The 24375-nt window shown below is 43.5% G+C and overlaps 1 protein-coding gene across 30 annotated transcripts in view; it reads left to right on the forward strand.

Annotated features, from left to right (window-relative positions):
* ADGRL3 (adhesion G protein-coupled receptor L3) overlaps positions 1-24375 on the forward strand; it is an 821427-nt gene that overhangs the window by 639532 nt on the left and 157520 nt on the right. For 26 of the 30 annotated variants that reach the window (XM_073340228.2, XM_073340229.2, XM_073340198.2 and 23 more), the window contains 2 exons: positions 2185-2370; positions 5141-5179. In XM_073340228.2, the coding sequence (XP_073196329.1) occupies positions 2185-2370; positions 5141-5179 (225 nt within the window). The remainder of the gene's footprint in view (positions 1-2184; positions 2371-5140; positions 5180-24375) is intronic. The other 4 variants (XM_073340208.2, XM_073340217.2, XM_073340216.2 and 1 more) reach the window with 1 other exon arrangement.

Below are 24375 nucleotides of genomic sequence, written 5' to 3' on the forward strand. Positions count from 1 at the left end.
CGTAGCAACACAACTGCAAAAAGCAGTGGCATTTCTGCCACTCGGCTCAACTCTCCCTCCACGCACACGTGCGCACACGCAAAACGGGTCGCAGAAGAATAATTTTATAAGCCCCAGTGACGCATTGAAGGTCACCAGTTATTTTAGGACTTAGAGGAAATCAAAGAGAAAAGTTTAAAATGAATTGTTTTAGATCAAAAGTGAAGAATGTGTGGAATAGCTGTTACCATTCTGCCAGGCTATTAGTTGGTATCTCAGGAGGACAAGCGGTCAGCCACCATAGTAGAATGCATAGCTCTTTGACTGCTCATCAGCGCAGAGAGTGGCAGGCACCTTTTAAAAGTACAATCTGGTCTCGGTGGTACGGGATGCATGAACAATAAGGTTGAAATAATTTAATCCTTGAATATAAATTGTCATCGCTATAATGGAAAGAACACCAGCTTATATCTCTCTTTAATTCTCTGAAGATGAGTATATGAGCATCTTCACTCTGGTTTCATTAAATCAGACAGCTGTAGCTGTTAAATTGGTGGTAGTTATTCATTTATTAGCCAATTAATTGATGTACATGGATACAGAAGCTCTCCCTGCTATTTCTATGTTTCTACAATCCAGCGTTTAAATAGGCACCCAAAATGAGGGAACAAGAGAAATATCTGATTTTATCTCTTGGACGATAATTTGATAGTGACCCTTTCACCCTGGAGGGAATTTGTTACTTCGCCTATTCCTGCTTCTGTGCACTTTCCCTTCACCCCTACCGAGAGGAAGGAAGTACAAAGCCAGCAAGGTAAAACAGCTCAGCATGAAAGCCCAAAAAGGAAACAAATATGCCAGGGTAATGCCAGGTTCAGGTTTGGTTTCGGTGATATTGAGATTCAGGAGTCTGTTAATGATGCAGATATTAAAATCGCTAAACTTCAGTATAATCCAAATAGCCTATTTGCCGGTCCCGACTGGAGGCTCCTCTGTGGTGACACAGGAAAGCTTTGTCCCTTGTTTGAAGCTTACACTCTTTCCCCATTGACTTTGTGTGTTTTCATGCTGCCAGTCAGAAGATGCAGTAAGCCATTAAATTCAAGCTTTAAGATTAAACAATAAAGTGATTGAGGTGAAGCACTCCCACTGTTTAATATGGCTCCCAAATTGCAGCAGTGGGCAACATATTAAACAGCTCTTCTTTTCAGCAGTGCCTTGAACGGCTGAATACGCTTCTAATTATTAAATCAAAGTTATGAAAATTGCTGTTTGTTTCCTAGTTAATGTGGGTTACAGCAGTCTCATTTTGTTCTTTTTTATGAGAAGTCAGTTTTGCTGTGGAGACCAGTAGCTGAAATGTAACTTTTTCTTCATCATCAAGTAATCTGCTGGGTTTGAGAGCTGCTGTTATTTTGATGATAAGCCCATGCATATTTATACATTGATTGTGCCAGGGAAGGTATGGAGATGTTACCGTATGGCTGAAGAAAACAGGAATTCCATTGTGTAATTCCACTTAAGGCAGCTGCTCCTACTTTCCCACCTCCACATCTTTATTTTTGTTACAATAATTGCTGGCAAGTTTACAGTACAAAGAAATATCGTGCCCGATAGATTCCAGTACTGTGCAGTTATAGGGCCTGATTCTGCTTTCACTACACTGGTGGAAATTGGGAAGTAACTCCACTGAAGTCAATGCCGCCACACTGGCAAGAAAGCAGTGTGTGTTTAATCAGATTCAGCTCCACTGATTTTAAATGATGAACTCTCCTGTGGTGTATTCCCTGCTTGAACCTTTCTTTTGCAAAACACTTTGCTGTCTTAACTTTCTGTGCGTAGGAGGGACTGCAGAATGATTAAAATAAAATACAAAATGCTTGCATTGCTGCAGGGAAAAAATGCATCGAATTGTTAAACGTTTGCATCACCTTTTAATTCTTCTGCTCTGCCCACTCTGACACACAGTGTCTTTCACAAGAAAATGAGTAATTTAGGTCAGCATACTTGCAAACTGAATCAGATTAAAATGTTGGGGTAATTGAAGATATTTACATTCACAACAAAGATCCAGGCTGATGGTACAATGATCCTTATGTATGCATCTAATAGGAGAAAATAGGATCCTTTTCCTTCTACGCTTTTTACCACTTAGCCAGGAACAGTGAAACATCTTTCTGTTTTCTCCTGTCCTTTAACTCCTAGCTGAAGTCCGGGGAGACAGCTGCCAACATTGCCAGAGAGCTTGCAGAGCAGACGAAAAATCACTTGAACGCCGGAGACATCACATATTCAGTCCGAGCCATGGACCAACTGGTGGGCTTGCTGGATGTGCAGCTCCGAAACCTGACTCCAGGTGGGAAAGACAGTGCTGCGCGCAGTTTAAACAAGGTAAGAAGCAAAGGCCTTGGGAAGGGTGAGGAGGATAAGGAACAGTTGTGCTTTGTCTAGAGAGCTGTTAGAAGGCCTCACTATTGCCAGTGTTGGGATGTGATTCTTTCTAAGTAGATGGGAGCACATGGCTCTTTTAATTTGCAATGTATTTTTAGTCTGTTGAGTCGTGGAACAGTTGTTAATGCCTAGCTTGCTGGTAGTGTTGGAAAATGTCTACACTGGAATGCTTGAGTGCAGCTCGAGAGAAACTCTGTTGAGGCAATTGGAAATAGTCTGGATTTACACCTATGTGACTGGTAGTGGAATTTTGCCCAGTGAGTCTGTTGCTGAATCTACTTGTGAAACGACCCTCGCACTCTAAACCACAAAATGAGGGATCTGGGTTTATAAAAATCCTAGCCAATGAATTTACATTGATGGGAGGAGGGGAAAGGTATTTGAAATGGCAAAGTGAATGTTAATTAGTAAAACACTTTTATTTTAAATAGCACAACCTGGCAAGGTAACTTAACATTGGACAGTTCTTTTTATGTATAACTTTTTCCAGGGCTACCTTTAGTATCATATGATTACTGTATAGTTCCTGTGATGTCTAGATGGAAAATTATTGTTATCTTGGGAGCTGGGTGTAGATGGCAATTTAAATGTTAAAAATCAGAAAGCGGTTGATAGTTGAATTCTTAGCTGTGGAGTTCATACAAATAAATGTGCTCCTTTAAGGTGAAATCCACTCCTGTTTAAAGTGTCACCCCAGGGCTTACACATCACTTAAGTATCAGTTAAGCCCACAAAATAGGACCTATATGGAATTAAAGTGGTGGTTCATATAGACCTTGCAGTGGCTCTTAAGATAAAGAATAGATCCCCCAGTTTGACATACACAGTTATGTAGACCGTATTAGTAAAACAAGGTCCCAAATTCGGCTCTGAGTTACACCATTGGCTTTAATGGCAGAGGCATCTGTGTAACTAAGAGCAGAACTTGGTTCCAAGGTTAGATTGAGTGTGTGTGTGCGGGGGGGTGGGAGGGGTGTTGGAATCACAGATACACCAGATATTTTCTGTGTTTACTGTATTTTGGGATGCAAAACCACATAATTCTATGAAAAGCAAAGTTATCTCTTTGATGTACATTATTATTGTTGATTTATGCTGTTTTAAGCACAAAGGATCTTTTGGATTGTTATATTTAAAACAAAAAACAACTCTAGGAGTTAAAGACCTGTGCATCCTGTGCTTTGCATGTGCTGTCAGCTGGGTTAACTTGATGCTATTAATTAATGTTGTTTCCCGCTCTCCTATAACAGTGCAGGCATTAACTGTTACAGGGACACAACAATGTGTCTTACAGACCTACTGCAAAGCTTTTAGATATGAAATTATGTTGATATCTGACAACATTGTGTAAAACTGGCAATTACTGTCACATACTAACTGGTTACATGATTCTAATTTGCTTGCTACTTTGAATATTGCTTAGCTACATACAGCATCCAGTCACCTTTGCTTTGCAAAGCGTATGTTTTTAATCCTTGTCTATTTCACCTTCTGACATTTCTCCATTTCTATGAAAATTTTCTTGTAGCGAGAGGGGAAAAGAACATATCAAGACAGTGTGTTTCTCACTCTGCTTTACCTCCCTGTGATCCCCTCTAGCAGTCCCCCCCCTCCCCCCAGGTTTCCACAGTCAACTAGTACAAATCAATTGTGCTGCACATTAAAATTCTGGAGTGTGTGGAGTCCTGCAAATCAGTGATACGAGTCAGTGATCCAAATGACAGGCTCAGTAATTTACTTGCTCTCATTCCCCACTTACTTCTTTTGCTCTGTGTTCATTTAAGAATGCATGGATTAGTGCTGGAAGTAGTATTGGGCAAACAATAGGCAGCAGAGTCACTGCACCATTATCCCCTTTGCTGATCAAGAAAAATGCGCTGAAAAGAAAAGAAAAAGTAATTAGCAAAGAGTTTGTGTTTTGTTCTGTTTTGTCAGAGAGAGCAAAAGAAAGCAAGCACCGACCATCAAATATTCATCTAATCTTTAGGAGAAACGTTCAAGTCCACCGAAAGGACTTCGCTCAATACTTGGCCTGAAACCAGTCACCTGGGCTCTTATTTTTTTCATACAAGTTGAAGTAAAATGAATTGAAATGGAGTGGGGTGATGGTGGGGCATCTTTTTCATTTGTTAAAACGTTAACGATGTGAACATACACCAGGGAGATTTTAGCTTGTGCCAGCAGCAGCTTCATGGCCCAGTTAGCTCACAACACCCAGCACTGTGTAGGCAAGCCCAAAGATAAAATAGCCTGAAACATTCAGCCTGATTCTCATTTAACTGTAATTGACACCTCTTTAAGGGCCCTTTACACTGTCAGAGCAACGTAAAGGAGCCTTGTGCAAACAAGAATAAGGCTCGAAATCTCTGGCATTGTCTGACATGATGTGCAATGTATGATTTCAAATTTGCAAGGTAAATTTAGCTTACAGAATAGTTACAGTTTGCCTCAAGGTCTGCGGCCCTAACTAACAGCTGCTGTGGCAGAGTTTCCAGCCTGTGCTTTCCTGAAAAGAACTAACCAACTGTCTTTAGAGTCAGTACTTAACAGCATTCCACTGCTGCTTAGCTTGCATGTTCTCCTAGAAACTCATCAACAGAGAAATGATAGTTTTTGTGTAGATGTTTTCTTTATTTTTTTCCCTTGTTTTCTTCTGTCACTAACTTGTTTTTTCTATTCCGTCTTTAATCTGCTGTCTTTATGGATTCAGCTTCAGAAAAGGGAGCGCTCTTGCAGGGCCTATGTCCAGGTATTTCTAGTGTTTTTATAAATCTGTTAAGTTGTTTGACTGAATGTCTGGTGCTGTTCTTGTGTCTGTGTATCTGATCACTCTAGCCTTTGTGGGCTACAGGATAACGTTACAATCCATTGCTTACAACTTCCAGGAATGGTTGGGGCAGAAACTCACTAGAAAATTGGGGGAAAGATTGGAGAAAATTCTTTTAGCCATTTTTTGAGTTATCCAAATGGGGAAGGCAGTTTTTTGTATATATTACTATTAATATTGTTATTATTTATTAATCATGTTTATTACTATAGTACCTAAGGGCCAGCCAAGACTGGTGCCCCACTGTGCAAGGTGCTGCACAAACTCAGGGTAGGTGATTGTCCCTTCCCTGAACAGCTTACGATATACATAGACAAGAGACACAAAGTAAGGGTAGGGGTGGAGTACACCAGCAGCATGAATAAAGAGATGATGGCAATTGGCATGTTGGTTCCACTTTTCGGGGTGGGGGAGCTTGGTTTTAATTAGGAGGGCATCAGCTAAATGCAAAGGCAAGGGGGTAGGGGCACATGGCAGGCAGGAGAGAAGACAGTACGAGGGGCAGGTGTGACGTGAAGCCATGGTGAACACTGGGAGGGCATGGGAGGGTTGGAGCAAACAGACAATCAGCACAGGCTAATCACCCATCAGAACCCTAGGAAGTTCTCTGAGCATCCTGAGGTCTCTGCTTTGGCTGTTCCTGCCCCTACTGGCTGGAATTTCCAGTCAGTTCCTCTCTGATGTTCTCCTCCTTAGGCCACATGGAGAGGTGGCGGGGAAGCACCACCTGGTGCCCCCAGAGTTCAGGTGAGGAGTCTACCTTGCACAGATCTGGGTTGGGGTGGGATTTGGGAGAGGGGTGGCTGCACTGGGTCCCATTTTAGCCCCTCCTCCACGTGGAGCAGTCCCTGTTTTGGCTGCATCTGTTCTGCCTGTGCACACGTATTTTCACTTTAGAAAAGGAAGGTAAAGCTTCTCTGCACATCGTGCACTCAAAAACAACTGAATGTCACATGCAGCTTATCCTCATTAAGGAATAATCCCATGTGAGGGTAGCCTGTCCCCCTTCGTGTGGCTTAAGCCCACCCTCTTTTTCTCTTCTGGGCATTTGCTTTCACCAATACTTGGAGCAGCTTCTCCTCTCGTGGTTTGGGACTTGTGTTCATTTCTGGCTCCTGGTGCCTCCACTCAGGGGATTCCTCCCTGGGCCAGATCCCCAGGGGTGGTCTCCCTTGAGAAAATCAATGCTAATGCTACAAGCTGGCAAGGAATGTATAGTCCAGTTCCCAGGACCATAAAATTCAATAAACTTAACCCCAGCAAAGGAATGGCGTACCCAAAGTAACAGTATAAGGGAGGGTGATTTACTGAGAACAGGAAGATGGGAGCTGAGGAAAGAAAGGGTTAAGATTGACTAATAATTACCAAAAGTTTATAACTAAGCCACATCCCCACCTCCTATCTCTCCAAGACTCCTCCAAACCCAGCTCCCTGCCTGGCAACTGACCAAAGCAGATGGCGCAGGTGAGGTGGTGTGCCCTGAAATAGAGTACAGCTGTCTAGTGCAGCAGGCAATTCAGAAGCTTCTCCCACCATGCAATGTGCCTGCTTAAATCAAGCTGCTCCAAATATTGGTAAGAGCAAACACGCAGAAGAGAAAAAGGGGGAGGGTTGAAGCTATACCATGGGGGAGGAGCTACACCCACTGGTATTATTCCTTAATGAGGTTCACAAGCTAAATATGAGTCAGCAGTGCAACACTGTTGCAAAAAAGCAAACATAATTCTGGGATGTATTAGCAGGAGAGTTGTAACCAAGACACGAGAAGTAATTCTTCCGCTGTATTCCAGGCTGATTAGGCTTCACTTGGAGTTCTGTGTCCAGTTCTGGGCTCCATGTTTCAGGAAAGATGTGGACAAATTGGAGAGAGCCCAGAGGAGGGCAACAACAATTATAAAAGGTCTAGAAAACGTGACCTATGAGTAAAGATTAAAAAATTGGGTTTGTTTAGTCTGGAGAAGAGAAGACAGAGTGGACCTGAAAAAGTTTTCAAGTACATAAAAGGTTGTTACAAAGGGGAGGGAGAAAAGTTGTATAGGACAGGAAGCAATGGGCTTAAATTGCAGCAAGGGTGGTTTAGGTTGGCCATTAGGAAAAACTTCTGTCAGGGTAGTTAAGCACTGGAATAAATTGCGTATGGAGGTTGTAGAATCTTTGTCATGGGGAGATTTTTCAGAGCAAGTTAGACAAACCTTTGTCAGGCATGGTCTAGATAATACTTAGAATAGTTAGCCCTGCCTTGAGTGCAGGGACTGAGACAAGATGACCTCTCGAGGTCCCTTTCAGTCCTACACTTCTATGAGTCTATCCTTTCTTAATTTTAAAAAATATTTTTTTCCAACTCCCACAGCACCTATTTGTCATGGAGGATTTGCCATAGGTGAAGTTTCAATTTTGTGGAACCCATCTCTGTAAATCCTCCTCATGTAGAGCATCCATGGAGTTTAGTAGGACTCTGCACAGAGAATATGCCAAATTGTGCCTTGGGAGTTCAGCTAATCTGGAGTTTCCATACACAACGCCTCCCCCCCCCCCCAATCTTCAGAATTCTCATTTAAAGTGGAACAGTTACATTTTACGCTCCTCAGATAACTCAGAAATAAGAAAAGGGTTTTCTTCAAACTTTCCCCCCAAATCCACCTGGTGGCTGAGACCAACCATGGAAAACTTCAGATGAAAGGGGACATTTGTCATAAAGTGATGACCAGTTGCAATCTGTGGCCCTGATTCTGCAAAGACTTACAAGACAGTTTAACTTTATGCACTGCTAGTTGTCTTAGTGATTGGTGGATAGAGTACTGGACTGGGCTTCCATTCCTGGCTCTACCACGAGCCTGCTGGGAGACATTGGGTAAGTCATGCCCGTTGTATGTTCCTCAGTTTCTCCATCTGTAAAATGGGGATGTAAAGAGCTTTGAGATCTACTGATGAAAAGCACTAGATATTATTATTACTCACAGTCCTTGCAGGATCGGGATGATAGTACAATTTGTCCTGTCACCTTGACTATAGATCCAGTGAATCTTATAAAGCAGTACATGCAATGTGAATGAGTTAACTTTGCAATAAGGAACATTTTATTTTTAATCTCCTGATTTTTGTGCATTTAATTTTGCAATCTTAATGTTGCAGTAATGCAGGATTTGCCATTATTTATATGTATATAATGCTCACAGAGACAGTAAAACAAAACCCACATTTATGTTTAAGGTCTCCTCTGCACATCTGTACATTTCTAGTTTTTGCACCTACAAAACATGACCTTTTATGCTATGATATGCTTTACTTTGCCAATGCATCCTTGAGCACTTGGGGTGAGAGTGCTTGGATTTCTATGACTGTAAAAAGTGTATAAAATTGCATTCCTCTTCATTACCCGGTCTGATCCCTTTGGGTGTGGATATCCTGAGGTGTGTGGGAGATGTATCTAGCCTTACCCCAGCTAACTGTACCGGTACACTGATTTGCTTTCATCAGTAAAGATAAGTAAATGTTTCCCATTTCTCAGGCTGAGTACTCTTAGGTACTCTTCAGCGAGAGTAGCCAAACACAGTTTTCTTCTTCTTCTTTGCTGTCTTCGAGATTTTGCTGTGTAAAAAAGAAAAAGCAAGCTCTTATATTTGCTTTTATTTTTTCCTGTGGCCAATAATGCATAGTGGATTTAACATACTTTTAAAAAAAAGTGGAGGTTGCAAAATAAGGCCCGTATCCTGCAAAGACTTAAGCAGATGCTTAACTTTAAGCATGTGAGTATTTCCCTTTAAGTCAGTGGGGCTCCTCGCGTGTTTAAAAGTTAAGGATTGACCTCCAAGGTGAATTCAACTAAATTGAATTAATGTTACTTTAATTCTGAATGAGAGCATCCACACGAGGAAGATCAATGGACATTAGGCATCTCGATACCTCAGAGGATCTGGGCCTTACCCTCTGTGTGCCTGCATTCCCCATGTATACAACAGGGAGTGATTCTGATCATGCCTGTCTCTCGTGGGCGTGGGGAGCATAAATACACTAAAGGTTACAGTTATTCAGTTACTACAGTAAAGGGGGCTATATAAGCAGTTCAGGTACATTGAAAAACAGTTTGTCTCCTGCAAGCTTTATTGAGTGTGTGCAGAGTTTAAAATCAGGGCTCAATGGTAACCTGGCTGCATATGCCAAGGAACAGACTCTGTAGGTGCGCCGCCCCCGGAACAGAGCAGGAACCGGATTGTGACTCTGAGAGTTTCAATGGGGTCTCTGATTCATCCCCCTTTTGCTCCAGGGTGTACGTGGTCTTGCTCAGCCCTATCCCTGGGGCAGATTGCTTCCCAATTGCTGCCAGCCACTGCCCTGCCCTGCCTACCTGTGCAGGAGGCAGAGTCCTGGCTCTGCTTGGGCTGTTCTCACCTCCCCCCGCATGGCTACTGACAATATGCACAAGGGACTCAGGGGGCACTTGGCACCGCTTGCTCCATATTGTGGGTGAGTAGTCAGGGATTCTACTGCAAGTGTGGGCCTCATTACAAGGGGTGAGATCGGATCCTTGTCTTGCTTGTGCAGTTTGTGCCAGGGCTCTGGTGAACAGTGTGCATTGCCCTGACTCCCTGTCTTGCCACGCACTGATCCCTTCATGTATAAAATTAACCACAAGGAGGGCAAATGCTCAAAGGAGAGAGTGTCACCTTAGCCTCCCGCAAGTGTTTTTGCCAGTGAATCCTAATTCTTTAACATTTATAGAATGTGAACACAATAGCCAAAGCAAATGGTTTTAATCTGGGTGGGAAAAACAAGCCTTCTCAGTATTTGTCCAGTTCTAGCTGAGACATTTTCCTTCCGCAGATTACGAGAATTTGGCCAGCACTCCACTCTTTACTTAGGGTCCATCTGCAGAGCAGTGCGGAGGTGGCATTCTCAACTCAGGTAGATGTACGCCCGTTGGCTCTGCTCAGTCTAAGAGCATGGGCAGCACTTCCGGCTAGCCACCCAAGGCTGTACCCGGGGCTTGGCCAGGATTGTACTCTGGCCACTAGTCTGTGCCACTATAGCCACACAGGTGTTTTTGGGCACCAGTTTGAGCAGCGCTAACATTTGTGTCTACCTGAGCTGGGATTTACGCCTCCTATCTGCTGTGCAGACATACTCTCAGCATGCCTGGAAGAGCCTCCTTCTCTTATTCTAAGTCAGAACCATACTGTTGCCACACCCCAAAACTATATCTGCTTTTCACTCCTGCAAGTGCCATTTTCTCGCCTGTTAGAAGCTGGATGAGGCTTTTACCTTTACCTTACCGGCGACAATAGTGAAAGTGTTCTGAAGGTACTACCCATGCAGTAAAGAACACAGGATCTTCCATGAAGCGAATAACTTCATTGCTACGATACTGGCCTGTGTTCTTTCAGTTCTTGACATCTCCAGTCTGTGGAGATTGCTATTGTTTTGATCAAAGCGGTCCCGTTAGTTCTGATCCTCAGGTATCACTCTCACGTGTTTCTCCCTGAAGATATGGGCAGTCTGAATCATTGCAGTAAGCAAAAATGATCGACATTTCTCAGCGGATCCAAGGCATTAAGTTCACGACTGATTAAAGGAAGAGGTCTTTTTTGAAAACCTAATATCTCTTGGCAGATAAAAGATACATCTGGGACTGAGTCTGTTGATATCTAAAGTGGCGTAATCCTTCCTGTCCCACTTCTTATTGATGCCTGCTTGTGTCTAAACCAAAGAAGAATCTTGCACCTTCAGGACAGAGTGTAAATTGAATTATGCCACATTTACTTGTGTACTTGCAGTGCACGTGACAAGAGAGATTTTAACCTCCATTTATAGAGTGAGAAACAAATTAATGAAGATTCTCAAGTTCCTTATTTGGTCACTTAATTGGCTGTATGACAAAGAGCTCTGTGGTGAGTGTGTGTTAAACAACTTTTGGAGTCCTCTAATGATTTGTGCTTTGCTTGACTCCTGATGCTGTTCTGTGTGGCCTGTCAGGTTGGGTATCCTTGTTAAAGTGGCTGGAATAAATTGGCTAGCAGGGTGCATACAATGTAGTATATTAACTATAGCAACAGGGAGTACTTTTAGCAGCTTTTCAAGAGATCTAGATGTTTGCCCATAAGCATCAAAGCAGCCCAAACTTTCATTTAATATAATTAAAAGGACATCTGAAAGTAGTTTGATTCGCAGCAGGATTTTGTGGTTTGGTAACCTTTGTTAAAACTCTGTGAACTTAATATATTTCACAGCTTGAGCAACCTGCACTTGATTTGTGTCAGGAAGAGAGAAAATACCCTGCGTGTTTCTACTGTGCTGAGCCTATTGTTAGGAGAGAGCAGGATCAAAGAAACAGACTTTAGTTTATCTTTGGAGTCTAACCTTATCTGCATAAATATGGACAAGGAACATGAGTGCATACTTCTGTGAGCAGGGCAACGTCTACACGCAGGATAGAGGGGTAATCTCCAGCTCCTGTAGACCTGTTGTTTGTCATGAGAGCTAGCACGCTAAAAACAGCAGTGTAGTCACAGTAGTCAGGGGCGGCAGCAGGGCCTAGCCCCCCTGAGTACGTACCCGCAGGGTTTAGGCAGATTTGTACTAACCCGGGCTGCCACTGCCCATGCTACTGCTGCTATGCTCTTCATTTTAGCGCACTAGCTCAGGTGAGAGTTAACACGAGTCCACGGGAGCTGGGAATCTCAGACCTAGCTGTTGGCGTTACACATAGCCTAAATAACTCTAACTAAACTATACCATATGGAGAAAGGTCCACAAGTAATTATAGCAAAACTGAAATATTCTTAGAGCTTGCTGTGTGATTATCTGGGATTTTGGTTGGAGTTGGCCCTTAAATCTGTTGACACTGGGAAAAGTCTCAAGACAAACTGCCATAGATGCTACTGGGAGATGTTGCTTTTATTTGGACAGTTGGAAGAATGCACGTCTCCAATTCCCTGGGAGTCCCCTTGAAGGATACAGAAAATCTGTCAGAGAAACACATGTTGCATGTGAGCATTTTTCTCTCTCTCTGCAGCTTTGCTTACTTCCCCAAAGTGAGTAGCTATCTGCTGTTTGTATACTCTCAGTTCCCAAACAGAAGAACAGCAAATATAGGTGATTCATAAAGGCAATCCTCAGAAAGCTATTCCACATGGAAGATCTTATTAGATGAAATGATCATATGTTATTTTCTTCTTCCTAGTGAATTCCTTTCATTTTAGCCCCACAAATGCCTGCTGACCTTAGAACATTCCTTTGCATGTGAAAAGCAAAAAACACCGTCTCCAATTTATAGCCTCCTTCTCTTGCATTAGGTCTCCAACTTTTTAGTGATCTCCCATTAAAAGATTATCTGTAGTGCAAGGCCAAGCTTATGAAACTGAGGTGCCTAGAGCTAGGCCCTTAAATCCATATTAAGGGCCTCAGCAAGTGTCCTGATTGCATCTCAGCCCTCCCATTGAGTTTAATGTGAGCTTGGATCTCTCAGCACATCTGATATCTAGGCCACTTCTATTTCAATACCTAAATTATAGATTTTGGTGCCCAGACTAAATATGAGCATGTTAGTTTTAGTCATTAAGGGCCCATTAGGCCCATAGGAAAATCACACTTTAATATCAGGATATGTTCTCCATTTGTTTTTCCCTCGAGAAAGAACACGCTTTCCCTAGACCCAAACTTCAGATCAACGTTGATGCCATCAATCACCAGTCACCTACTATAGCACTAAATGAAGACCAGTGCTTCATTCATAGACGCACTTTTCAGATAGGTGTAGAGGGTGATGGGAGAAATTAGCTTCTACATTTTAAGCATTTTTTAGAAAATCACTCTTCAACCAAACTCAAGTGAAGTGCATGTTATGCCATTTTACCGCATATTACAGTGCATTGACAGCCTTGGAGATCAGTCTGGCCTCCCTTTGTGACATTGTCTCTAGTGTAAAACTTCGACTAAAGAAAAGTTTTAATCTGGATTTAAAAGAGTAATTTACGAGGAAAGGAGTTGTGTGATAGTGAAGAGCCTTATTGGATACATTTGAAGGCAGCTCCCCCCTAAGAAACAGAATTTAATAACATTGTTTAACTAGAATGACATTTTTCTTGTTTAACAATCGCTAAAAGAATAATATGCTTGTCTATTTTAGATCTACTGTCCCAGCATAGGCTGATGACTGCTTCAGTTTGACTTGTGACCCTTTTATACAGATTACAGTGTTCTCGTCATTTGATATTCCAAAGGGGCCAGACATTTGCTGTGCTGGTCTATTTCAGTGCATTAACCTTTCCAGTCCCATGTCTCCTTGTGCACCCAGATCCAAGCTTTCAGTTTGCCCCCCCCCCCCCCCCAATCTATGAAGTCTCTTCAAGCAGCACAACATACATTTACAGTTAATGGGAGTACTCCTCCACTGATGGCACTCTTTATGCCCAGAGGCAATGATCACACAACTTCCAGCAGAAGTTTCTGGCAGTGTCATTGATCATAGAATCATAGAATCGTAGAATAACAGAGTTGGAAGGGACCTCTGGAGGCCAGCTAGTCCAACCCCCTGCCCAGAGCAGGACCAATTCCAACTAAATCATCCCAGCCAAGGCTTTGTCAAGCCTGACCTTAAAAACTTCTCAGGAAGGGGATTCCACCACCTCCCTAGGTAACACATTCCAATGTTTCACCACCTTCCAAGGGAAAAAGTTTTTCCTAATATCCAACCTAAACCTCCCCCACTGCAACTTGAGACCATTATTCCTTGTCCTGTCATCTGCTATCACTGAGAATAGTCTAGATCCATCCTCTTTGGATCCACCTTTCAGGTAGTTAAAAGCAGCTATCAAATTCCTCCTCATTCTTCTCTTCCGCAGACTAAACAATCCCAGTTCCCTCAGCCTCTCCTCATAAGTCATGTGTTCCAGTCCCCTAATCATTTTTGTTGCCCTTCGCTGGACTCTCTCCAATTTTTCCACATCCTTCTTGTAGTGTGGGGCCCAAAACTGGACACAGTACTCCAGATGAGGCCTCACCAATGTCGAATAGAGGGGAACAATCACGTCCCTCGATCTGCTGGCAGTGCCCCTACTTATACACCCCAAAATGCCATTGGCCTTCTTGGCAACAAGGGCACACTGTTGACTCAAACAAGGGCACACTGTTGACTCAACAGTTGTAGCTTTTGCTCATTTTGTTTGGGGGGCTTGCCAATACTGATGTGTTTTGTTTTAAGAAAAGATTTATTTTTCCACTGAGTTTTTCAGAGCAATATAAATGATAATTGGAAATAACACATAATAGGAAATTCATAAGCAAGAGATGAAATTCAATAAAGACAAGTGCAAAGCAATTCCCTTAGGAAGAAAAAAGCAAATGCACAACTAACTACACAATGGGAAATAACTGGCTAGGCAGAAGTACTGCTGAAAAGGTTCTGGGGGTGACCGTGGATCACAAAATGAATATAAGTCAGCAATGTGATATAGCTACTAAAAAGGCTAATAGCATTCTGGGGTTTATTAACAGGAGTGTTATATATAAGACACAAGAGGTAATTGTTCCTCTCTACTCAGCACTGGTGAGGCCTCAGCTGAGTAACTGTGTCTGGTTCTGGGAACAACACTTGAGGAAACCTGTGCACTACTTGGAGAAAGTCCAGAGAAGAGCAACAAAAAATGGTTTAGATCAAAGGTTTAGAAAACATGACCTCTGAGGAAAGGGTATTTATCTTTAATCAGTGAATACTAGAAGAGCGTAAATGTTGTGGGTTTGACTCACAGAGCATTGTTCTTCTCTCTGAATTCCATGAAGCATACTCATTTGTTGAGGGGGTTTTCTTTGGAGAAGGAACTTTTTCCATTACCAGTATTTGCTAGATGTTGTGAAACTCAGGGGTGGTTTCTTCCAGCAATTTGCAACAGAACATCAAGCTGCAAATAAAAAATGGGTTAATATTTATGTGCATGTTCCTAATAATAATAATAATAATAATAATTAATAAATAAATACGTTATGACCAGTGTGCTTCACAATAACACCGAGTGGCACCCATCAGATCAGGGCCCCGTGATAGGCCCTCAACAAACATGTGATGGAAGATCATTCCTGCCCTGAAGCGCTTATCGTTGAAACATACAAGGCAAACAAAAAGTGGAAGTGAAAACACACATGAGGTGACTTTCCCAAAGGCACAGCCAAGAATAAAACCCAGGCTTCCTGAATCGCAGGCCAGTGGACTGTGCTGCCTCCAACAGAGCAGAGAAACTCACCTCGCTGCCGTCTCTGCTGACGGTGATCCCTGGAGGAAGAGAGAATGTTGTCTCCCAAATCTGCTGTGCTACTACCATGCTCTAAATTCACGATTAATAAACAAAGAAACAAGGGCAAGTGCTGTTGGAGCAGCCGACCATAATTGAACAACGTTGTAAAGCTGATTAGTCACCACATTGCTGCGGTGTACTTTCCTCTTTGAGCCAGCGGGCACAAGAAAGCCGAGAGATTCATTATCCTCCCTTGTCTTGCCATTTACTTAAAATAAATATTGCTGCAAGACAAACCGATCAGCTGTTTCCCGTTTAATTTGGTTTTCATCCGAAGCAGCCCTGCAGGCAGCTGATTCTGCTGCTGGTGGCCAGAGGAATCTGGACCTGGTTTTGAGCAGCTTAAAGAAAGCACCTGATCGTTTTACAGCACGGTCGTTTTGTCCGAGAGGGCTGTGTCTCTTCGAACAAGGATGGCAGTGTCTGCATGGACACCTTTTCTGGCTGATCAAGTCAGCAGTTGGATTGCATGCAACAGGAGGGCAGTGAAGGTTTAGTTGTGTGTTGTGCAGTACACTGTATGCCCCCTGTAGAGCCACAGGTATGATAACCAGGGTTGCACAAAGATTTCTAAAGCCATATACAGTGAGGTTGCCCTGATATTAATCATCATGCATCTGTGGTGGTGTAAAGTGGTGATGATGTACATAGGAGCAGTGGGCAAGGCTAGATTGTGGTGTGTAGTCACAGCCCTGAGTAGGCACTGCGGAGGCTCACGGGAAGCCCTGGGAAAGGTCCTCGCTCAGCAGGTACAATCGTTCCAGCAAGTGTAGAAGAATATGCATGCGGCACCACCAACCAGGATGGGGCGGCACACTCCCCTGACTGCAGCAGGAAAGCTCTGCCAGCTGGTGCAGGAGGGTAAGGCAAGAACACACCATGCCTCCTCCTCACTTACCCTGGGGTGGTGTGTGCCTTTGGGGTGCACTCCCTGTACTTCCCTGAGCCCCAGGAGTGCAACTGTCCCCTGCACAGAGGTGGGCTAGGAGTTCCTTGTGCCCATCGACACCCTGGCCCATGCCAAGCACAGAGGCCAGACACAATCTGGCTCTCAGTGGGGAGGGGAGCAGAGAGAGAGATTGCGTGTGTGTGTGCTAGTGTTCTTACACACAAAGTCCCTATGGCCAGACGTGTCCATGAGTGGACTTTGGTGAATCAGTCTTTGTTTGCAGTGAGTTGTCTGGAACTAGAGAATAAAATTTTCTGTAGCTGAACTTGGTTTTGTTGTTCAGGACACAGGGAGTTAAATTTACCCTGTAAAAGCTGGTAAGCTACATATATGAACATGGCACTGAGGGCCGAGTCTGTAGTCCTGGCTCAGTCCTTAATGTTAAGCAAGTGCTGTACTGACTGTGGGCCTCCGGCCTGAGCGGGGGCCTGATCTGCTGCCATTGAAGCCACTGAGCATATTTAGCTGAGTAATGACTGAGCCCAAACTGGGAAATGTTCTCTGGGTTTGTCCCTGGGGGAAGGTACTTGGACCTCTAGAATAACGTAACAAGAACCAAAACAAATTGTAATTAAACAATCTGTGGGAATCTTTCCATTGGCTTGTGTGGCGTTTGGAGATGGCCATTACACTGGGGGACTGGTGGAATCATCTTGCATTATAGGGGTGTCAGGACCTGTTGAAGCTATCCTAGGTTGTGTTTGCCTTGTTGCTCCCATTGTGTCCAGTACTATTGCTAGTTCCTGATTGGTTAATACTGTGATGTGAGTTGCATGATGTAATCCACGTTCAGCCAAGGAATGTAATTGCTAATAACATGAAAGTGTGTTAGAAAAGTCAAAGTTCTGTGTTTATATATTTTCTAACCAGCAGGGTCATAACAAGAGCAGTATATTAATGCCCCAGTTCCAATGTCCACACTCATGCAAAACTCCCAGGAAGTTAGGACTGAAACACAATAGGAAGCTATCTGCATGATGTTTTCAGGTCTACCTTAAACATACGCTCTTCTGTAATAGAGGCCAGTTTGAAATGTCCTGTAGAATTGGAAGGGTCAAAAGAGGAATTCAGACCTCTTTCCCGTAGAGCCCCTCTGACACTCACCACTTTGGTTTGGACCAAGGTTTCATCATTCACTGATGGGAAGATAGGAAGGATGCATCCCTTAGTAGTTGTGTTTGGTTTTTTCAGTTTTTTCAGCTGATGGCCTTCTCTCAAGAGGCTAAAGTATATGTTTAAAGAGCTGAGAATTGTAGGAAAGCCACCAGTTTTCTAAGGTCAAGGTTGAAATGTTGTGGTACTGTAAGACACACAATCTGCTCGCAGACTGCGCTGTATCAGGACCGGGGTGAATGGATTTTACAGCCATCAGTGTTTTCCAGTGTCAATTCCCAGTTAAAGTCAGGGATTCTGAGTGTAGAAAAGACATTTGTTTTCAAAATGCAGAGTTTAAAGCTTTGGTGGAGTGATAGCAAGACTTCTATGGCACCAATATATATGCAGACTGCTAGATTTAAAACTGAATGACTGTCACTTATCCAGAAACTCTCACTAGACATTTCTAAAAGGCGAGAAGATAAAAATAAACACACAAGCAAAATGCAATTTTACAGAACAAAGCAACTGTCACAAAGGAAATCAACAGGATATGTAAAAACAATCTTTTAATAATGCATAATTACTGTAAAGCTCCTAACTAGTTGACTAGTTGCCTGTTGACAGTAATGTATTTTAATATCAATTTGTAGTTTATGAAAAGGAAGAATTATATTTGGATGGACGGATGGATTGATTGATTGTAATCCCAGGACAAAGCCAGGGAACAATGTGTTTGCCCTGTTTGGAAAAGATTTCTCCTCTGTCATTTGTTGTTGTTGTTAAGATATGTATTCTGGCAGTGCCTAGGAGTTACAGACCGGGACTCCCATTGTGTTAGGTGCTGTATAAATTCAGAACAAACAGATGGTTCCTGCTCCAAGCAGTTTACAATCTAAGCATACAACAAGAGACAAGAGGTGGATTCATTGAGGGGAGCACAAAGAAATGGGACAATTTTCTTGGTCTCTGCATTAGTCACTGTCAGGAATGACTGCAAGGTTACTGATATTTTCAAAGGCACCTGGGCTACAGAGATTTTCAGTGGCAGCTTTGCACCTGTCTGTCCTGGGCACTTTCCAAAATCCCAACCACACGTCTATGAACTTGACCCGACACTACTGAAGTTAATGGGTTCTGCATTAACTTCTATGGGAGCAGGATCAGGATAATAGAATCATAGAATATCAGGGTTGGAAGGGACCTCTGGAGGTCATCTAGTCCAAGCCCCTGCTCAAAGCAGGACCAATCCCCAAGTAAATCATCCCAGCCAGGCCTTTGTCAAGCCTGACCTTAAAAACCTCAAAGGAAGGAGATTCCACCACCTCCCTAGGTAACGCATTCCAGTGCTTCACCACCCTCCTGGTGAAAAAGTTTTTCCTAATATCCAACCTAGACCTCCCCCACTGCAACTTGAGACCATTGCTCCTTGTTCTGTCATCTGCTACCACTGAGAACAGTCTTGAGCCATCCTCTTCGGAACCCCCTTTCAGGTAGTTGAAAGCAACTATCAAATCCCCCCTCATTCTTCTCTTCCGCAGACTAAACAATCCCAATTCCCTCAGCCTCTCCTCATAAGTCATGTGTTCCAGTCCCCTAATCATTTTTGTTGCCTTCCGCTGGACGTTTTCCAATTTTTCCACATCCTTCTTGTAGTGTGGGGCCCAAAACTGGACACAGTACTCCAGATGAGGCCTCATCAATGTCGAATAGAGGAGGAACGATCACATCCCTCGATCTGCTGGCAATGCCCCTACTTATACATCCCAAAATGCCATTGGCCTTCTTGGCAACAAGGGCACACTGTTGACTCATATCCAGCTTCTCGTCCACTGTCACCCCTAGGTCCTTTTCTGCGGAACTGCTGCCTAGCCATTCAGTCCCTAGTCTGTAGCGGTGCATGGGATTCTTCTGTCCTAAGTGCAGGACTCTGCACTTGTCCTTGTTGAACCTCATCAGATTTCTTTTGGCCCAATCCTCTAATTTGTCTAGGTCCCTATGTATCCTATCCCTCCAGCATATCTTCCACTCCTCCCAGTTCAGTGTCATGTGCAAAAACTTGCTGAGGCTGCAGTCTACGCCATCCTCCAGATCATTAATGATGATATTGAACAAAACCGGCCCCAGGACTGACCCTTGGGGCACTCCGCTTGATACCGGCTGCCAACTAGACATGGAGCCATGGATCACTACCTGTTGAGCCCGACGATCTAGCCAGCTTTCTATCCACCTTATAGTCCATTCATCCAGCCCATACTTCTTTAACTTGCTGGCAAGAATACTGTGGGAGACAGTATCAAAAGCTTTGCTAAAGTCAAGGAATAACATGTCCACTGCTTTCACCTCATCCACAGAGCCAGTTATCTCGTCATAGAAGGCAATTAGATTAGTCAGGCGTGACTTGCCCTTGGTGAATCCACGCTGACTTTTCCTGATCACTTTCCTCTGCTCTAAGTGCTTCAGAATGGATTCCTTGAGGACCTGCTCCATGATTTTTCCAAGGACTGAGGTGAGGCTGACTGGCCTGTAGTTCCCAGTATCCTCCTTCTTCCCTTTTTTAAAGATTGGCACTACATTAGCCTTTTTCCAGTCATCTGGGACTTCCCTCGATCGCCATGGGTTTTCAAAGATAATGGCCAATGGCTCTGCAATCACATCCGCCAACTCCTTTAGCGCTCTCGGATCCAGCGCGTCCGGCCCCATGGACTTGTGCTCGCCCAGCTTTTCTAAATAAGTCCTGAAACACTTCTTTCTCCAAAGAGGGCTGGACACCTCCTCCCATGCTGTGCTGCCCAGTGCAGTAGTCTGGGAGCTGACCTTGTTTGTGAAGACAGAGGCAAAAAAAGCATTGAGTACATTAGCTTTTTCCACATCCTCTGTCACTAGGTTGCCTCCCTCATTCAGTAAGGGGCCCACGCTTTCCTTGACTTTCTTCTTGTTGCTAACATACCTGAAGAAACCCTTCTTGTTACTCTTAACATCTCTTGCTAGCTGCAACTCCAGGTGTGATTTGGCCTTCCTGATTTCACTCCTGCATGCCCGAGTAATATTTTTATTCTCCTTCCTGGTCATTTGTCCAATCTTCCACTTCTTGTAAGCTTCTTTTTTGTGTTTATGATCAGCAAGGATTTTGCTGTTAAGCCAAGCTGGCCGCCTGCCATATTTACTATTCTTTCTACATTTAGGATCTATATTTGTTGCACTTGGCCTCACGTATAAAGATACCCCTGGCCCTACACCCTTGCTACCAGGCGGCTGTGGGTAATAGACATCTTCTGTAGTAGAACTGCAGTAGGAATGTCTGCTTTCTTGGTATCTTGGGGCCCCATCTACCCTGATGTTTCTCTCTGTTTATCTGTCTGTCCATGTCCTGGGGCTACAGGCTAGCTAAACACTGCTTGCTCATTTGCACAAAAGATGTTTCCTGCTGTCATAGGTCTCCCCTCTCTTTGTTTACACTCCTGGTATATTAATTATCTTACATACATCCCCACAACCTCAGGGTACTCAGTGTAGTGTTGTGGGCATGCAAAGATTGTGGGGGAGGCTGTTCGTAGCTGTGGGAAGAACTGGATGAGACACCCAGGTCCCCAAATTCCGTTTTGCATGAGGCCTCACAAAAGCTATTTGGCCAATCCTGCTCATTTGTATACAGTTCTTATCAGATGAGCTGTATTGGTTAGTGCTTAAAAGAGGATGGGGGCAGGGAAATTTAAATGGAAAATGTCTAACTCACAGAATAATAGTATGAACCAGTGGGAGTTTTGATTTGTTTATTCATTTAAAGGAGCCTACGGAAGTTAGGAACCCACAATCTTTTAATGGATGTTGGGCACAATGCCTCTTAGGCACCTTTGAAAATCCCAACCTTTATCAGTATCATCAGTGTCTCTTGGGGTACTCAGCCCCTCCCCCCGCGCCAAACACACCCACCTTGCGCCCATTCTTCATGTTTCAGTCCCTGTGTTGCAGCTCTCAGCCTTCTGGCTGAGGAGGGCTAGGAGTTGAATGTCTGGGTCCGGAGTTTGGCAGTGCTAACCCCCCCACCCCCACGGATGTGATGATTAGCTGTAAGGCACTCGCTGTGTTTGGAGGAGCATTCTGTTTCTGCAGGTTTCCCTGCCCCTCAGGTATGTCTACACTGCCGCTGGGAGTGTGCCAGGTAACTGAACTTGTCCAAGCTCTGCTTAAGCTGGATCACTAAAAATAACTGTGTGGATGTTGCAGCATGGACAGAAATCCCGGCTACCCACTTGAGTACCGTCCTCCCTGACCCACTGGGTACTGCTCAGGTGGCTACCTGGGGCTGCCACTCCTGCCACAGCATCCACACTGCCATTTTTAGCACACTAGCTTGAGCAGAGCTAAAGCGAGCCTGTCTGCTTAGGGTTGGGAGACACCACTCAGCTGTTGTGTAGACATACCCTGACTGACCAGGGCAAGACAGATGGGGGCAGGAGTCAAATCTGTATAATCCGTGCACGGGCCAGAGCTCTGCTGTTAAGCTAAGAGCCCAGCTGTTGGATCAGTTCTTTGACTAGCACTGTCAATTGTCCTGTTTGTCCGTATTTGTTCCATTATCCTCTTCCTGCAATCTCTATCTCAGGAGAAGCTGTTCCTTTAACAGCTGTTTGGTTTCATTTCAACACCTACCTCTGTCCACGTTCCAAACCCAAGCATTTCATTAACACTTAATCTCCCTGGCCTTGCCTGCTATGCTACACCATAATGAAGTGCTTTGCTCAAAAATGAAGTGCTGGGAAGGTTAGGTTAATGCACTAGACTGGGTCAGGGAATGCTTCTTTGGGGAAAACAATGGGCCATATTCAACCCTGGTGTAACTCCTGCACAGGCAGTTTTACTGGGTATGTTCAAATCTGATTCAAAGCCCATTGAGGTCTATGGGAATCTCTCTGTTGATTTTAATAAGTTTTGAATCAGATCCCAATTCATCGGTGACATACATGTGCTGGCTTCAGTGTAGCAAACCGATTTGACTGCTGACTCCGCAAGAGAGTTTGTATAATGTCTGGTTCATGTTCTGTCTTTCACAGATGTGCACGCACACAAAAATTCAAATACACGTGAGAAAAAAAATAGTTCTTTAAGAGCAGAATCTTTGTAGCAGATGTTGCACTACTACTAATGCAAGTGTTTCAGCATGTTTCAAGTTTAGTCAAGCAGGCATTACCGTCTCACCCAAACCCGGGAGCTAGAGCTGTAGTTAAGACTAATTCTTTCTACCATTCAAATATTTTAAAAAAATAAAATCCAACATGTTGTTTTAGCAAAGATTTAAAGGGCCCATTAGTAGCAAGCTAGATGAAAGTAATGCAAATTGTGTTCTGCATAATAATGTTGAGGGTGGATGTGAGGAATCATCATTTTCTGACTGGAGTGCCTGATTACTTTCCTTGAATATGGGATCTTTGCAAGAAAAACACAGCCATGTTGCATAGACATGCAAAGCAAAATAGGCATGGCTTTGATCACTCAAAAATAATAACACTTCTCTTTGCTCTTTCGGGAGACAAAGCTACCAATGTAAGCTACGAAAATGTATGAAACATTATTCAGATTGGACTTTAAGATTTAAAAATATTGAAAACATACCTATCCCTGTGTAGTTTAATGAGTCTTTTTGACTGATAAATTTGTCATTTTACTTTAGATGCAGTTGCCAAACTTTCAAAGTTTTATTATTATTATTATTTTATTTTATTGTATTATTATTTTATTTAATTTTATTTTAAAAATTAGTTTAAAAGTCTAGAAGCTAAATTTCCTGTTCGTGAACTCCATACTGCTGTTGTTGGTAGTCCATCGCTGACAATGATGATGTTATTGTCTCAGTTCTCATCAATGGCTACACATATGACTCTGAAGTCCAAACCCTGACGCACAGAATTGACCACACTGGGCATGGGAAGTCCGTATCTATGATGTTTGACGATGCAGCATTGTGGTGCCTTTCACATGAAGCCTGGAGATGATTATGTCAATCCCTCTCAAATCTGTTACATTCTGATCTTGTAAGAGACGGTCAGTAAGTCCTGTTCTGAATCATTTGCTCAAGTTCTTGGAGATTCATCCCAGCCCACTGGAGACTGCTCTTCAGGTTATCTTGGAAGCACTTATACGGACAACGCCTCTTCCTTTTCCTTGCCTCTGCTCCCCATACAAGATCTGTTTTGGGAGATGGTGGTCTTTCATTCTGATGACATGTCTGGTCCATGTAAGATGTGCTCTCAATAGCATTTCCTCAATGCTGGCTGTGTTTGCTCGCTCTCTTAAGGACCTTAACATTGGTCACTCTCTCCTGCTAGTGAATGCTCATTATTAAGCGGAGGGAGTACATGTGAAATTTTTCAGGCTGTTTAATGTGCTGTCTATAAAGAGTCCACGTCTCTGATCAATACAGGAAAGATGTTAGGACCACTGCACTGTAGATCTTCAATTTGGTGGAGAGACGAATGTTGTGTTGGTTAAGGACTTTTGTTTGAAGTTGGCCAAGAGCCTGCCTGGCTTTACTAATTCTGGAGGCAATTTCCTTATCAAGGGAACCATTGCTCAAGATGGCGCTGCCCAAATATTTGAGCTGATCCACATTTTTCATCTGTGTGCCTTGGATGTAAGATGGCTGGCACTGGGGCATTGGAATGAGGTGCTGGTTGGAATAAGACCTCTGTCTTCCCAAGACTGAGAGTGAGGGCAAAGAGCTGGAATGCTTCAGAAAACCTATTGAACATGACCTGAAGGTTGTCATGTCTTTGGACCATCAAGGTGCAGTC

The sequence above is a fragment of the Lepidochelys kempii genome, chromosome 4 (assembly GCF_965140285.1).
Source record: "Lepidochelys kempii isolate rLepKem1 chromosome 4, rLepKem1.hap1, whole genome shotgun sequence".
Classification (NCBI taxonomy): domain Eukaryota; kingdom Metazoa; phylum Chordata; order Testudines; family Cheloniidae; genus Lepidochelys; species Lepidochelys kempii.